Source organism: Lacerta agilis, chromosome 8 (assembly GCF_009819535.1).
Source record: "Lacerta agilis isolate rLacAgi1 chromosome 8, rLacAgi1.pri, whole genome shotgun sequence".
NCBI classification, from domain to species: domain Eukaryota; kingdom Metazoa; phylum Chordata; class Lepidosauria; order Squamata; family Lacertidae; genus Lacerta; species Lacerta agilis.
In genome coordinates this window covers 38,886,573-38,901,746 of record NC_046319.1, presented here as the reverse complement: position 1 = coordinate 38,901,746, position 15,174 = coordinate 38,886,573, and the positions used below count along the sequence as shown (strand labels likewise).

At 41.6% G+C, this 15,174-nt stretch overlaps 1 protein-coding gene across 4 annotated transcripts in view; it reads right to left on the bottom strand.

Moving 5' to 3' along the window:
- Nucleotides 1-15,174, bottom strand: part of FBXO31 (F-box protein 31) — a 28,796-nt gene that overhangs the window by 10,982 nt on the left and 2,640 nt on the right. For 2 of the 4 annotated variants that reach the window (XM_033157034.1, XM_033157031.1), the window contains exons 2-3: nt 6,103-6,174; nt 4,838-4,924 (exon numbers count right to left, since the gene is read on the bottom strand). The exons of 1 other annotated variant lie outside the window; for it this stretch is intronic. In XM_033157034.1, the coding sequence (XP_033012925.1) occupies nt 4,838-4,924; nt 6,103-6,174 (159 nt within the window). The remainder of the gene's footprint in view (nt 1-4,837; nt 4,925-6,102; nt 6,175-15,174) is intronic. One more of the 4 variants, XM_033157032.1, reaches the window with a different exon arrangement.

The following is a 15,174-nucleotide window of genomic DNA, read 5'->3' as shown; positions in this document are numbered from 1 at the left end:
CCCCTCCTTTGGCTTATTCAGCTCTGGCAATGGGAGAGAGATGTTGCACCAGGGAACCTGGGGTGCTCTTCCTGCTTTTCCCTCTCTTTGCCTCAGATTCACAGCTTGTAGCACTGCCCTCTTCAGTGGTGCCGACTGCTGCTCTTCCGCCCTCAGCCATGTCTCAGGCAGGGAGAAGGGTGCTGGCATTTGATCCTTGTCCAAATCGTCTCTCACCTGCCTGTCCTGCAAGCTGGGGGAGGCTCCACAGAGAGCCAACATTGAGAAGAGGAAATGGGCTCCTCCCTTAGGAGTCTAAAGGGCCTTCAAACTATGCTTCCACCCCCAAGGGAGAAATCTCACTAAAGTAATGGTAAAAAAGGTAGAGAAGGCTCTTTCACCACCACTGCAGCCATCAGAAACATATTCTGCATTAAAGAGGCCAGGGTGTTAACATTACACTACTCAAGGGATACGCCAGTTAAAGCAGTGCCTTGGTCAAAATAAGGGACACTTAATGCCACCATGCCCTTTGCAAGGGAGGCCTCTGCAAAAGAAAAGGCTTTCACCAAAGGGATGTGTATGAGCTGCTTTCTAAGAAAACTGACAATCCTCACAGAGAGGGTTTGCTAAAGTCAAGACAATACGTGGAGTCACACAAACATACCACTGTGAGTATCTAGGTCCCCCTGAAACTCTCCCACTCACAGCAGAATGGAGTTAAAAAGGAAAGGGTTATCTGGGGCTATTCTGGCTAAAGTTAGGGAGGAATGAGAGGCAGCTGAACACAGGACAGAACACAGTTGTAGCTGTGGAAATCAAAAGCACAGTTTCAAAACAAAAAATATTGAAGTGAATGAGACAATGCATTATTCTGATGAGCACTCTGTTTCAATAGGTCAGCAATCATCTAGGCAAGGCACTTCTTTCTGTTTTTATTTGGGATTCCCAAGCTGGAAGAAGCAGCTGTCAAATACTAAAAGCTTTGCTTCTAGCATCTGGAATGCTCATTGGTCAAAAAGAGGCAGGCCTCAACTGCTGTAAAGCATCCACTTTGCATGCAAAAGATCCTAGGTTCATCTCCAGGTTGAGCTGGGAAACCCTGAAGAACCACTGCCAATTGGTGTAGACAGTAATAAGTGAGACTAATAATCTGATTTAGTATAAGGCAGCTTCCTATATTTCTGAACGGTGACTAGCCTCACTTTCCAATTCCTTGCAGGAAGTGTGACTGAAGAGTCACTGGAATGTAAGTCTACTCAGAGAAGACCCACTGAAACTAATGAACCTAAGTTAGTCATGTCTATTAACTTCAACTGGCGTATTCTCGGTAGAGCTACTACTGGATGCCACCCACTGAGTCAGCATAGCTCATATCCCCATAAGACTGGGATTAGGGGCAACTAAGCAAGACTGAGCCTTAGCACTTTTAAAGAAATCAAATACTACCCATGTAAGTCGGCCACTAAGCCAGAGGAACACCAAAAGGAGTCTCCTGTAGGACACCCAAGCTCATCCATTCCATTGCTTTTCAAGGCCCTCACAGGACAAGGTTGCCACAGGTTCCTAGTAAAGCCTACTTGCTTTACAGCCCTGTTCAGAGGCTATCATCTGTAAGCAGCAGCAGCCAGACACATACGCGTTCACTCGGTGAAAGGTTGAAGTTTATTAACAGAAAAGGAAAACAAACCAGCCTCAGGTCTGGAGCCCCCTGCTCTCAAAACTGCCGGCTACATTGGATGACGACTCATCTGGCTCTACAGCATTGTTCCTCCTTCCTTTAACACCACGTGAGGACCCCACCCTCTGACGTCACTTAAGTAATGTCAATTTCCCCCTCTCTTGCAACCCACCCTTTCGACGCTCCTGCAGGCTCAGGGGCGGGGTATCAGTCTCTGAAGAACTATATTCCGATGTGTCTTCTGTCTCTCTGAGCTGTGCGCTCCCTCCTTCGCTTTCTTCTGCAGCTCTCTTATCAGTCCTCCCTTGCAGATCTGGGCTGGTGTCCAAGTCAGACAGCTGCGAGAGTTCACTGGCGTGCTCTAGCCTGACATCATCAAGCCAAAAGCAGGCTCACCTCAGAAAACAGCATTCCAATTATGTTCCTGTCATGCACACAGCAGTTTAGCTTATGTCATAAAGTAAAAAGCCCACTGTGCCATTGGAATAGCTCCCATTCATAGAAACATAGGAAGCTGCCTTATACCAAGTCAAACTGTTTTTCCATCTAGCTCACTGTTTCCACTCTGACTGGCAGCTGCCTCTGGCAGAGGTCTTGCCCTCATCTGATTTCCTAATCTTTTTTTTTTTTTTTACTGGATATGGCAGGGTTTGAACCTGGGCCCTTTGGCATGCAAAGGTTGTACCCTGACACAAAGCTTTAGCTCAGCCAATGTCAGGAATCTGCTTCACACAGAACTAATTCACTGAGCAACCCAAGTTTCAGATACACTCTAGCAATTATACCTATAGAGCCTTAAACAGGACCGCAGTACCTCAAGGACCACCTATTTCCATATGAACCTACCTGGAATATGAGATCATCTTCTGAGGCCCTTCTTTGTGTGCCTCCTCCACAAGAGATCCAGAGAGCGGCAACACGAGAATGGGCCTTTTCTGCAGTTCTAAATGAGACCTTGTACAAGAGCACATCTGTCCCTCTGCACAGCTCTGCTGCATTTCAACCTTATTGGCAGTGTTTATTTCTTTAAGAGGCAACAATTACAGAGACGCAGCCTTTTCCAACACTGCATTTCCAATCTGGGGGCAGCTGTGTATGTTAAATGGTGGCCGGCTTGCAGCTCTTCGTTACCCAAAGCAAAACCAGAGACTATTCATCCTGAGGGTTAATTGGCATTTTGGGGCAACCCATGACCTAGCAGCATGTGAGCATCACATGGATGGAGCAGTGTGAAGCATCTGAATAGAATGTGGATTTCTGAGCAGCTGCCCAAGACAGAAGTAGCTGTTTTCATAAAATAAAGTTTCTATTTCAGTGTCTAAAATCTCCAGACTGTTTAGACTGTGCTTCTTTCCTTTCACTATTATTTTACAGAGCTGGATTTGTAATAGGCAGCCTCAAGATCCATTTTGGACCAAAATGAATGCACCAGCAGTGGCTCTCAAAAACCCACTGATTTATTTTCCAATCAAACTCACACAAGAACCAGATGACTCAATGAAGAACTCACTGAATGAAAGCAGCTTACCAAGGGCTAGGAACACACAGAGTTGCTGCTCAATAATTTTTTCCTTCTGTTCTTTGGCAAAAAAAAACTACATTGTTTCCACTAGAACAGGAATCTGCTAATTAACAGATTGGGATTCAATTTCAGAATTCCAGTTTATGTTTTAGGGACTGCCACCCTTGCTGAAATGGAAAAACAGCACACACTTACATGGGAAGACCATAAGTTTCTGGCTTCCCAGCATGGATGTCACAATTTCCCAGAGCTTTCTCTGCTGCTCTAGAGGATCCTGAGTTACTGATCTACAGGTGAAACAAAAAATTAGCATATCGTGGAAAGGTTCATTTCTTTCAGTAATTCAACTTAAAAGGTGAAACTAATATATGAGATAGACTCATGACATGCAAAGCGAGATATGTCAAGCCTTTATTTGTTATAATTGGGATGATTATGGTGTACAGCTGATGAGAACCCCAAATTAACAATTTCAACTTTGGGGTTTTCATCAGCTGCATGCCATAATCATCACAATTATAACAAGCAAAGGCTTGACATATCTCACTTTGCATGTCATGAGTCTATCTCATATATTAAACTCCAGTAGCTAATGAAAACAATTGCTTACATAAATGGACTTTTCCACGATACTCTAATTTTTTGAGTTTCACCTGTACATCCCCTTGAATCTCTTTTTGGTGTGGCAGAGATGCTTTGTCAGGAAGGAACAGCTTTGGGATCCAGTTCAAAAGGGTATCATGCTAGAGGTAATGGCTCTTTCCTCTGAACTATTGGAGACCTGATCAAAAGCAAGAAGTTTTCTCACTTGGTTTAAAGACAGCAGTACCCAGAATCTCTTACTACAGCCAGGAAACAACTGGGGGGGACTTCCCAGTCAGGGGTCCTCAGATACTGGCTTATCTTACTTAGGTAGGCTCTTACTTCTGGTCCCATTCCCTAGCAAGGAAAGGGGGTTTGGGAGACAGGCCAGGTCTTCTCTCAATTGTGCAAGGTAGGGAGAAAGTCAAAATCAGCAGCAAGACTCCTTTTTCATTGCTCAGCAAAGGCTCCTACTCTATCTTACCTGCTTGAAAAATGCAATGGAGTGAGATCTCTGAGGTAGGGATCAATAGGATGTTAGGTGTCCACCTTGCCAGAGGGGTGGACAACCTTGACCCTCGTGAGTAGATTTGTGGATGCCTTTCCCTGCAATAACCTGGCATGTAATTCTATCAAACAGCTCCTGACTTGATGCTTCCTGAAAACTTCAACTTTCCAGCAGTTTCTTTTGAGATGCCAACATTTCATCTTCCTGGGTCTCATCCCCTTCCCCTAGTGTTGATACAAAACTCTGTGAGTGGGACTACTGTACAAGGTTCTACCCAAACTCTATCCACCCTTAAGACGGTGCCATCTGCTCCTCAATGCACTTTTATAGCTCCAGAGACCCACAGCTACTGCTACCTTATTTGTTTCTAACACTGCTTACTCCTATACCTTGACATAGCAGTGGTGGTTAGCATTCTTTCTTAGTCTGCTGGATTTGGCACCCGCTGCTCTCAAAACACATCCACCCCCCAAATGGGAAGCTTAGCTTGTTGATTTAGTGGTGAAGCAGGCACACTCCATGCTAACACAGCGCAAAAAAACATTTGCCAACGGAAGGTACATACGGCAGGTGTAAACATCTCTGTATTCCATGTGCTCGTAGTCAGGAAGGATTTTCATAAAACGCCCTGATTTCACTCGTGGGTTTATACCTGAGCAGACACAGCAGGGTGAGTATGAGAACTCTGGTCCTCTTTTTACCACCTCTTCTTACCACCACACCACTAGATGTTTTCAAACTTGGGATATTATTGTAGAAATGGAGGGTGGGAGAGGCTGGTCTGAAATAAGGGGCATCAGGGATGATCTCTTACAGGGTTTTTTAAAAAAATCTTAAATATGGACTATATGGAACCCGCTGAGATGACCGGGAAACTTCGTGACCAGAGGGACGACGTGGTGGAAGAAGAGTGGAAGAAATTTAAATTGTATTTAAAAAATTATTGTATGATTGAAAATTAGATATAATTTTTTGGGGGGGAAGCTAGACTGTAGATTTAGAGTATGGTAAAGTGTGAGAGAATTGTGAGAGAATGAGATAAGATAATAGATAAGATTAATGATTTTTTATAGTAATGTAACATGTTTGAAGATGGTAAAAAATTACTAAAGATGATTCACAAGGAACGCAAGAAGTGGAGACAGGAGGAAGTCAGGATACAATGTAAAGGACAGTTGTGAGGGATAGTATAAGTTTTTTTGTTTTTTTTGTAGTTTTGTTCTTAGTTTTTTATGGTTGTTCTGTTTTGTTTTGTTTTGTATTGGTTTGTTTGTATTGATTGTTTTTTAAAATAAAAATTCTATCTATCTATCTATCTATCTATCTAAAATAACAGTAAATACTTTTAAGGAATTCTCTTTAAATCAGCAAACTATGGCTCATGGGATTGACTCCTTCAGCTCATGTTGCCAGTTGCAGGGGTGGGGGTGAGGATAATCAAGGATCTATCCTCCAGACAGTAAATTCAATGTGTGTCCCTACAATAGAAACACCAGACTTATACATCACTGGGGAATGGGGAGCTGCTAAGCCTGCTAATCATAAACACTCATGTATAAAACAGTCACACGGAGTGCTGATGCCTTTTAAAAATGTATTTAAGTTTAGAGAGATGGGAAACAGAGGTAATGGTGTTCTGAATCTTGACATTTCTGGAGTGCATGTAAGTGCTAAACGAACTAAGCTCAATATGGATTTACAGAGAAACATTGCTGTTGACACACAGCTCTGCTGTCGACTAGAGTATTGAGTTGCTCAAGTTAAAAATCCACTTACAAATTCACTTTGAACAATGAAACTCAAAAAGGATCCTAAGCGCTTGACACTTACGTTTGGCATATACATCTCGACAGGACACTCCTGTGATCTCCAGCTTTCGCAGGTTCTCGCAGACACCGTATTCTGCAATTAAATAGGTCAGGTCATGCTATCTGCTGTACAGAGGTAAGAATGTCCAGCAGCCTTTTCCATTAGAATCCTTGCAAGCTTCCACCTTGATTTTTAATCACACTGGCACTATCAGCTCTAGAATATAATCAAAAAGCAACAAAAAACCCATCATCTCCATGCATTTTTCAATCTCTGTCCTAGCAGTCATATCTGTTGTTTTAAGTCCAGAATATAAATTCAACTTTTTAAAATGTTTCATTATAATTGCTGAAAGTGTAAACAGGTAGTTGGATTTTTTTTTCATATGTGTTGCACCTGCAAGAAAGCGAGGGTATTTTGGGAAGTGATACATGACAAAATAAAAAATACGTTTAATATATATATATATATATATATATAATCATAAAAGGTGGGTGTTTGTGCTGTACCACCTTTCTCCGCAACCGCTTGACCGATTCCATTCAAAGTTGGACACAGCGTTCCATGGGCATATGGGAAGGATCTTACGTAGTTAGATTGCAAAAAGAATACACCTAACCCAGGTAAAAATTGGATTTTGTGCCAAAAAACACAGCGCCCTCCAGTGGATGGAACGCAGCATAACACACTAAAAACGTCTCAAACCCCTCCTCCTCCTGTTACTACGTCACTACCTCCAGCCAATAGGGGGCACGCTGCTCACAAACGCCACTGTTGTCTCCGGCAGCAGCTGTAGACCCATGCAGGCAGGAACAACCATTTGTGCGGTTGGCGGCCATGGCTCCATCAGGTGGGGAGGAAAAGCGAGACGAAACGTCGCTTCTGCCATCTGTGGTGTTACCTCAGCCACCTACAGAGCCAGGATGGGCGGAAACGGCACTCTCAAACCTTTCAAGTTTCCGACGCCGCCTTCACTTACAAAACAGCTAGGGCGGGTGGAAACGAAACTTACTGTCATTTGCGGCAGCGGCAGCTGGAGAGCCAGCTGGATAAGAAGCAGTTTCTGACACCGCCTCCACTAACAAGATGATCATAGCGCCTGCAGATTCAGCCGGGGGGGGGGGGAAATCGGTTATTTCCGGGACTCTGTCTCCACTGAGAGGAGAGTCTGGATGCCCGGAAACGAAATGACCGCCATTTATGGCGGCACCCAAAGCATCTGCAGAGGAAACCACGCATCCTCAACTTCAACAAGAAAAAGTGTCGGTAAGCATACACTTCCACTTTTGCACTGCACCTCCCTTTCCCATTTCACCAAATCATTCACAGCAATGCATGGCCGGGCAATCTAGTGAGTATATAAAAAAGCCCAAAACATTTCTGTTAGGAATCATAGGGGCAGAAATCCTAAAAAATGTTAAAGTTGTTTATCAGCAGCTAGGATTCTATATGTGCAGAAACAGAAGACATTCCAACCAAAGAAGAATGGATAAGTAAGATAATGGGCTATGCAGAACCAGCAAAATTAATGGCAAAATTAAGAGAATCTAATGATGAGTGTTCTATGGAAGAATGGATGGAGGAACATTTTATCATATGTGGTGGGAATGCAAATGCATTTAAAAATATTGGGAAATGATATACAATGAATTAAAAAAAATGTTTAAAATGAATTTTGTTAAACACCCTGAAGCCTTTTTGTTAGGTATCTCAAATCAAGAGCTACCAAAAGAAAAATGGACATTATTTATGTGTGCTACAACAGCGGCAAGAATCTTGATTGCACAATAGTGGAAGACAGAAGAAATGCCATCAAAGGAACAATGCCAAGAAAAGCTGATGAACTACGCAGAATTGGCTAAGCTAACAGACAAACTACGAGAGAAGGACAAAAAGGACTTCAAAAGAGTCTGAGAACCATTTACAGTTTATTTGCAGAAACAACAGAATGGACTGGATTTACTGGCAGGATTTGAATAAACTTTCACAATTTCATTTGAGTAACAGATTTTTCAGAAAAAATGATAAGGGATTTTTATTTTGTGTAGGAAAATCAGGATATGATAAATAAAACTAAATAACTCAGCAGAGGGGGAGTTGAGGGAAGTCCAGAAGAGGGGAGGGAGAATAATTTTAAATAATATGATGAATGAGATTTGTATCATTATTTGTTATAAAATTCAATACATATTCAAAAGAAGAAGATAGGGTGCAGCAAAAGGGGAGAAACAACAACTCCATGGAAAACTGGGTGGTGCAAATGCTGTGGAGACAACATGAATTGCAAAACAATGTGGAACTGGACAGGAAATGGACACTGGCTTGGAGGAGTGTAGACTGGAAAAGTGAATATGAATAATGACTGAAAGGTGACGGATGGTAGAGAAGACAGACACAGATGGCAGCACACACAAGATGAAAAGAAAGAAAAGTGGCTTGTCTTTATTGTTATGGGAAAGTAAGGGTTCATGTGGGGGTTTTTTAAATCACGTGATAAGGAAATCACTATATGGTATATGGGATAAATATGAGATAACCCTGGTGGTTATCCCCACTTGAAGCTTTCACAGGAAATGGGGGGGGGGGACCATGAATAAGAATTGGGCAACATCCAAAGATTTATTAGAAGAGGATAAAAACCAGCTAAAACTGAAAAAATATGAGGATATAAAACATCTTACAGGTTAGTTACAGTACCACCAACTGAATATATTTAAGGCTGATTAAAAAATAGGTTTTGTGACAGAAATTTTGGAATTAGAAAAAGGTTTATTAAAAAATAAATAAAAACAAATTTCCAAAATGTACAGATTATTATTAGATTGGGAAGTAAAGGAAGAAGAGGTAAAACCGGTCATGGTTAAGTGGGCGAAAGATTTTGTTACAATATTCAAATGGAGGAATGGGAAAATATATGGAGAAGGGAACTGAAATTCACGGCCTGCTTCACTATAAAATAAAATTTTATGAAGATGCTATACAGGTGGTACATCACCCTCAACAAACTGTCCAAAGTGTACAGAACCAACTCAAATTTATGCTGGAGTTGTAGAGAGTTAGAGGGCATGATGTACCACATGTGGTGGGGCTGCAAAAAAATAAAGAGCTTTTGGGAACATATACAATGAATTAAAAAAAACCTGTACAAAATAACATTTAATAAGAAGCCCGAAACCTTCCTATTAGGCATAATGGCATCAGACATCCCAAGGGAGAAAAGAAGGATTTATTTTTTTATGCAACAAAGGCAGTGAGGATGCTGATTGCCAAGGGATGGAAAGGAGATAAAACTCCATCAAAAGAGGAGTGGCAAGTAAAAATGCTTGAATACATGAAACTAGTACCCTATATATGACAAAAAAGATAAGAGATCGATCAACTCAAAAGTTCAAAAGAGAATGGGAGATCTACAGACAATATTTAAAAGAACAGTGTCCCCGAATAAAAACTTTAGAATGCTTCGAATAACTCAGAATTGATTAAGGTATAATGAAGTCTAACAAGATTTAATAAAGTTACAGGCTTTTGCTGCCATTTTGAAAAAGAAAAACAATTCACAGGAGTTAGGTCAATTTCCAAACTGCTACAACCACCATGGGGGAGGAAATAAATGACAAAACAGAAGGCACCCACAGCTACTACAGACCACATGCCCGTCTACCAGTACCAAAAGTCTATTTGTTCCAGACCGTAGATGTACTAGTTAAAACCAGACCAGCTTTCTAAATTAGAAGATTTAAACTGCAGCTTTATACTTCTAGCACCTGCTAGACATCAGACACCAAAGATCTTCTGACACAAAGCTTATCCATAACTACAGCGGCTGAGGGTTTAGCCTACCCATTTCTAAATTAGTCATCACAGCCTCTGACTTGCAGAAGCCATTTCAAAGTACACCATATGATGTGTTTATCTGCACATACCTCTAAGAGACGCTGTCACACACTATTTTAAAAATAACCCGGATCAGAAACTGAGATATAAAAGCTAAGAGCTAAATGGCACCTTAAATCTAGGTTATGGGAGCAACAACGGAATGTCTAGGCACACTTTTTTATAACAATAATCCAAACTGAAAATGAATGAACTGCAGCTACAGTATTATGTTCATTCTTCACATGGTCTAGTTCTTCCCCTGCTCAACCCCCAATATTCTTAAGGGGGGGGTCTCTTCTCCAGTCTTCAGAGAGAAGCTGGAAGTGGGGAGGCAGAAAAAGGTCCTCCTTTCCCTCTGCTCTGCAGTTTTAATCTAAAATCTTAGGTGCAGTACTGTGCCCAGAGCTCAGAAACTGCTAGCACTAATGAAATTCCCTGTAGCAAAATGCGCCTAGAACAATGGGAGTTTCAAACACTGAACAGAACTATAACACAACAAATAGGTTTCCAGTATAAGGGGCAAAAGTTAAAGCAAGCACTTTGGGCATTAATGAGTAGGTCCCTTAGCAATGGCTGGCGAGAGGAACAATATGAAGTGGAAAAGGTCAATTTTTAAAAAATTGTACCAAGAAGCTGATCCAATCAAAGATCTCTCAATAAGCTCAAATACACACAGATCACCTTTATATCTAAAAAGTTACTCCTTTAACTCACACCAAATTTAAAAAAAAGCCTGTATTTACACAGGAGCAAGCTATCCAGTGCCAAGACAACAGTCATCTGGCTTTGCCAGTCTTGCTTTCTCATAATTCAGATTTGCTCTGATAATTCAATAGCTACAAGGGCCACCAGCATTGTTAACCCAGCCCCATTTTATTTTTAGAATAGTCAGAAGTTTAAGTGAGCAATGTGACTTCCAGCTGTGTGTACAGGATTGCAGCCTTAATCAATGTATGGCACATAGCAGTTTTAAACATGTAAAAGCAACCTTTTCCAATCTGGTGACCATTATTGTTTTTCTACTATGCAGGATTGTTGTAAGGTTTTAGTGAGATAATGTATGTTAAGTGCTCTGAATACCGTAAAGCCAAGTATAATAGTCATTTATTCTGGATACTGGGGTAAAAAAAAACTATATTTGATATAGCTACAGACCTCTAGAAAAATCAATATCCTTTTTGCTTCTTACAATAGGCTGGGGTTTTTTTCTGTGAGAAATACTGCACTGTTACCCTTAAGGCTATTAAAACACACAAACAACCACTCTCACTGCTGCAAATCACCAGAGAAAATTAAATATTAAAGCTGTTCTATGCAGATAGAAATGTACACTCCTAGCAACAAACAGAAACCACATACTATAATCTGGACATCTTCCAGGGAGATTAGGGTTCAAATCCCTGCTTTGCAATAAAGCTCACTGGATGACTTGGGAGAGGAGACACGTACCCTCTTCCTGAGCTCCTTGGATGATAAAAATTTGATTAAATTAATAAAATAATAGAAAATATCCATGCTTTAAGTCTGTACTAGCAGCAAAGGCTGAAAACACCATGTAGTTTAACTCCCTGTTAAAAGGCAAGGTTACCCACTGCTCCTGCCATAGTCTAGACCCTCCTCTGCCACAAGCAGGTGCCCCACAGAGATACTTGCTCAACAAGTAGCTCCAGATAAGTCAAAGTGAGGATGAGCAGAGCACATCCAAAGTCACTGCTAGTCTGACCTGGGGTAAATTCCTTCTTGGTGTGAGCAAACAGCTTTGCTTATCTACTCTACATGCGCCAAGGTTTAACTCACTAGGGCTTCCCTATTAGCTATCAGGTGTGGGCCAGGCTTGCTCCCTCTATTTCAATGAACAGAAAAGTGCTTGCAGTCAGGGTGGAACAGCTGGCTCAACTGCAGTCTAATACTAATAGCTTCAGTCACCCTGTCTTGCATTCTAAAGCTACAGGAATCTGCAAAGCAAGTTGTTTGTTAGCCATTAGTGCCCTCTGTTGAACTCGAGCCACTATTCACTTTGCCAGGAGGGCCCACTGCCACACCCTGGACACTTTCTTTTAAAGACAAAGGTCAAATCACTTAGCATTTAAAAACAAATAAACAAATGGAGCTTGGAAACTGTTGATTAATCAAGGTAAGCTGAGCTATACGCAGGAGAGAGAGGAGCCAATTCGCTTCCAGGCCCGGGAACAGTCAGTACCACCTATTTATAGCTTTGCCTGAAAAGTGAATTTAAATCCACAGCTCCACAAAAATCACAGAATCTACTTACTCCCAAACTCCAAAAAGTAAGAGGGAACAAACACAGACAACACAAAGTAGGCAGTTACCAGCATGACCCACAAGTGTACTCCAAGCAGCTCTGGAATTGCTGCATTGAGTGCCAACTGCCATGGTGTAGTTGCCCACATGTGCTATGAATAATGTAGTCCAACGCCCTGCAATGCAGGAATAGGTAGCTGTTCCATATGGGAATCAAACCTGCAACCTTGGTGTTCTCAGCACCATACTCTAACCAATTGAGCTATTCAGGCTGGCTAAATTGGACATGCTTGGGAAATCTCTCTCTTCTTGATGAACTAAAAGAGAGAAAGGCCATTAAAAATAAGATGCTGGCACATTTACTAGTGGGCGGTGGTGAAAAAGAAATAAACATTTCTGTCTTGGTGACGATTGCAAACCTGACTCTAAGCCAACTGTCTTACATAATCATCCACATCAATTACCTGCAAGGCAATTAGGGGGCTTCAGAGACAATGCATGAATGGGATTCTGTCATAAGAACCAGAATTAGACAGCATTTGCAACATGTTGCTTCTTTTGTATAAGCACTTACATTAGTGCCATAATACAGCAATACAAAATGATGTATTGAATGGCTGTGCAGATGGTAAAATCACATTCTTTGCGGCTAAAATATTGAGTTTTATAATCTCACACTCAAATATGTATTTCTAAATGGAAAATAAACATGCACCACACTGGATGACAACTGTATCTTATCTGACTCCAGCAGCTTGCATGCTAGTAACCCAAAACCTATTACAGTATCCCACTGTCTGGCATCTTAGCTCTGACATCAACCCAAACAAGAAGTTAAAAACACCACCTCCAGCACTACCAACAACTGTGCAATATCAAAACTCCCTAGCTGTACCTGTGGTTTGGGTCTGCCAAGCATAGTCTGTTTATGTTTATTTGCTGCTTTCTTCATTATTACAAGCAGGTCATTAGATAATAATCTGTCTTGGCAGGGCAGACATTGAGACCCTTGAAGATTTATTCGGTTTTATGGATGGGGGCTATATTAGATTTGGACAACCAAGAATATCCCTTCCAGCTATAGAAAAGGCTTAAGGAAACAGAGCTTTGTACCCAATTTAGAAAACTGATGAGGCCTCTGTATACAACTGCCATGACATTCAGTGGCACAAAGAAAGATGCCACCCCTTTATTTTCCCCAATAACTGTGATGGAACTAAGATAACACTTGCCCAAAATCATGCCAGGCAAGAAAGAATGCAGCAAGCTGAGGCAACATGATGCAAAATCCATTTAAAGTGTGTTCCAAGCCTATCCACAAGGATGAGTCAATGTTGGCAAATATCCTCAAATGAGGCTATCAAACAAATTAGAAATAAGTTCTTGCAGCTGCAGACATCATTCTTAATGTACCCAAAGTCTCCAGCTCACCCAAATGCAGTTGCTGGCTGCACTCAGATGTCCAACCCCAAAGTTCTTCTTGGCAAGGCCAAAAAGCATGACTTCATAGCTGGCAACAGATACAGCTGGTGTGGGTCCTCACCAGAGGGCATGAATCCATTTGCAATATGAAGAAGAAGAATGAAAAGTGATTGGCAGGATGTGATCTTGCTGGGAAATGTTCAACAGAGCACCAATTGCAGCAGGCAAGCACTCCCCTTAAATGTATTGTGGTTGGGGTTCCCAAATTTAGCAGTGCGGGTACAAGATGCATGAATGACACCTGCCATCAATGTATCCTTAATACCACAAACTTCACCCTATTCCTTGAACTCTCAATATCATCTTGGCCCTCGTATTTCCCAGGTAAGCACAACAGCACTCTTCATCCCAAGTGTTGATTTGAGAAAACAGGAACAGGAGCTACTAAGGGACACCTCCATGCCTGGGTTCATCACTCTCAATCCAATAGCAAGCTAAAATTGCTGGCTAATCATCTTATAAATAAAAGCTGATGGGATGGACCCATTAACATGTATAGTTGCCTCATGTTTTGCCAACTTGCAACTCACCAAGCCAAATGGGTGTGCAGCAGCAGACACACAGAGGAGGAGGCAGCAGCTAGTTTGCCACCCTGAGAAAACTGCCTCTTGGGCAGGTTGGCCCTGAAGCTACTGGAGGGTAGCTTCCTTGCGTTGTTTGCCATATATATATATATATATATATATATATATATATAATTGGGGAGATGGCCAAGCACCCAGCAGTTCACAGTACATAGTTGCTGGGCTGTTCTTAGCTTACTGGGACACAGTTGTACAGACTAGTTTATGTCATTGGTTTGTGATTTACATGTATTGAACCTCATAAGACTGAAGTGGAGTTCTATAAATGCCAGCATTTTACATTACTAGAGCAGTCTATAAAAGAGCCGATGTCAAAACTAGTCTCTACCCATTTTCTTGATGACTCAGTATTCTATCAGTATTTTTTTTATCAGCAATTTTTCTTGTACCTCACCTCAGTTTACAAGCAGAGCCTTCCTCTGGTCCAGGGTTTTTCAACCTGTTTTGGGCAAAGGCACACTTGTTTCATGAAAAAAAATCACGAGGCACACCACCATTAGAAAATGTTAAAAAAATTAACTCTGTGCCTATATTGACTATATATAAAGTAATTTTCCCACGGCACACCAGGCAACATCTCGCGGCACACTAGTGTGCCGCGGAACAGTGGTTGAAAAACACTGCTCTGGTCTACTTCACTTTGTACTGAAGCCTAAGTTTCCAGACTACTTTCTTTCCCAGTGGCTCATAGGATTTGGGATCCATGTTTTTGAGAAGAGCTTCTCCTGAACTTCCTGAATTCTGTCTTAACTGTACAGTACTTCCACTAAATCTTCCCAAATCCACCTATGTTTCCATTCCTGCTCCCTTCGCTCTAGTCTAATTTAGGCTGCCCATTTTTAGGTATGCACCATGCTGCTGACATGCTCAACCTCGAAACAAAGATGTG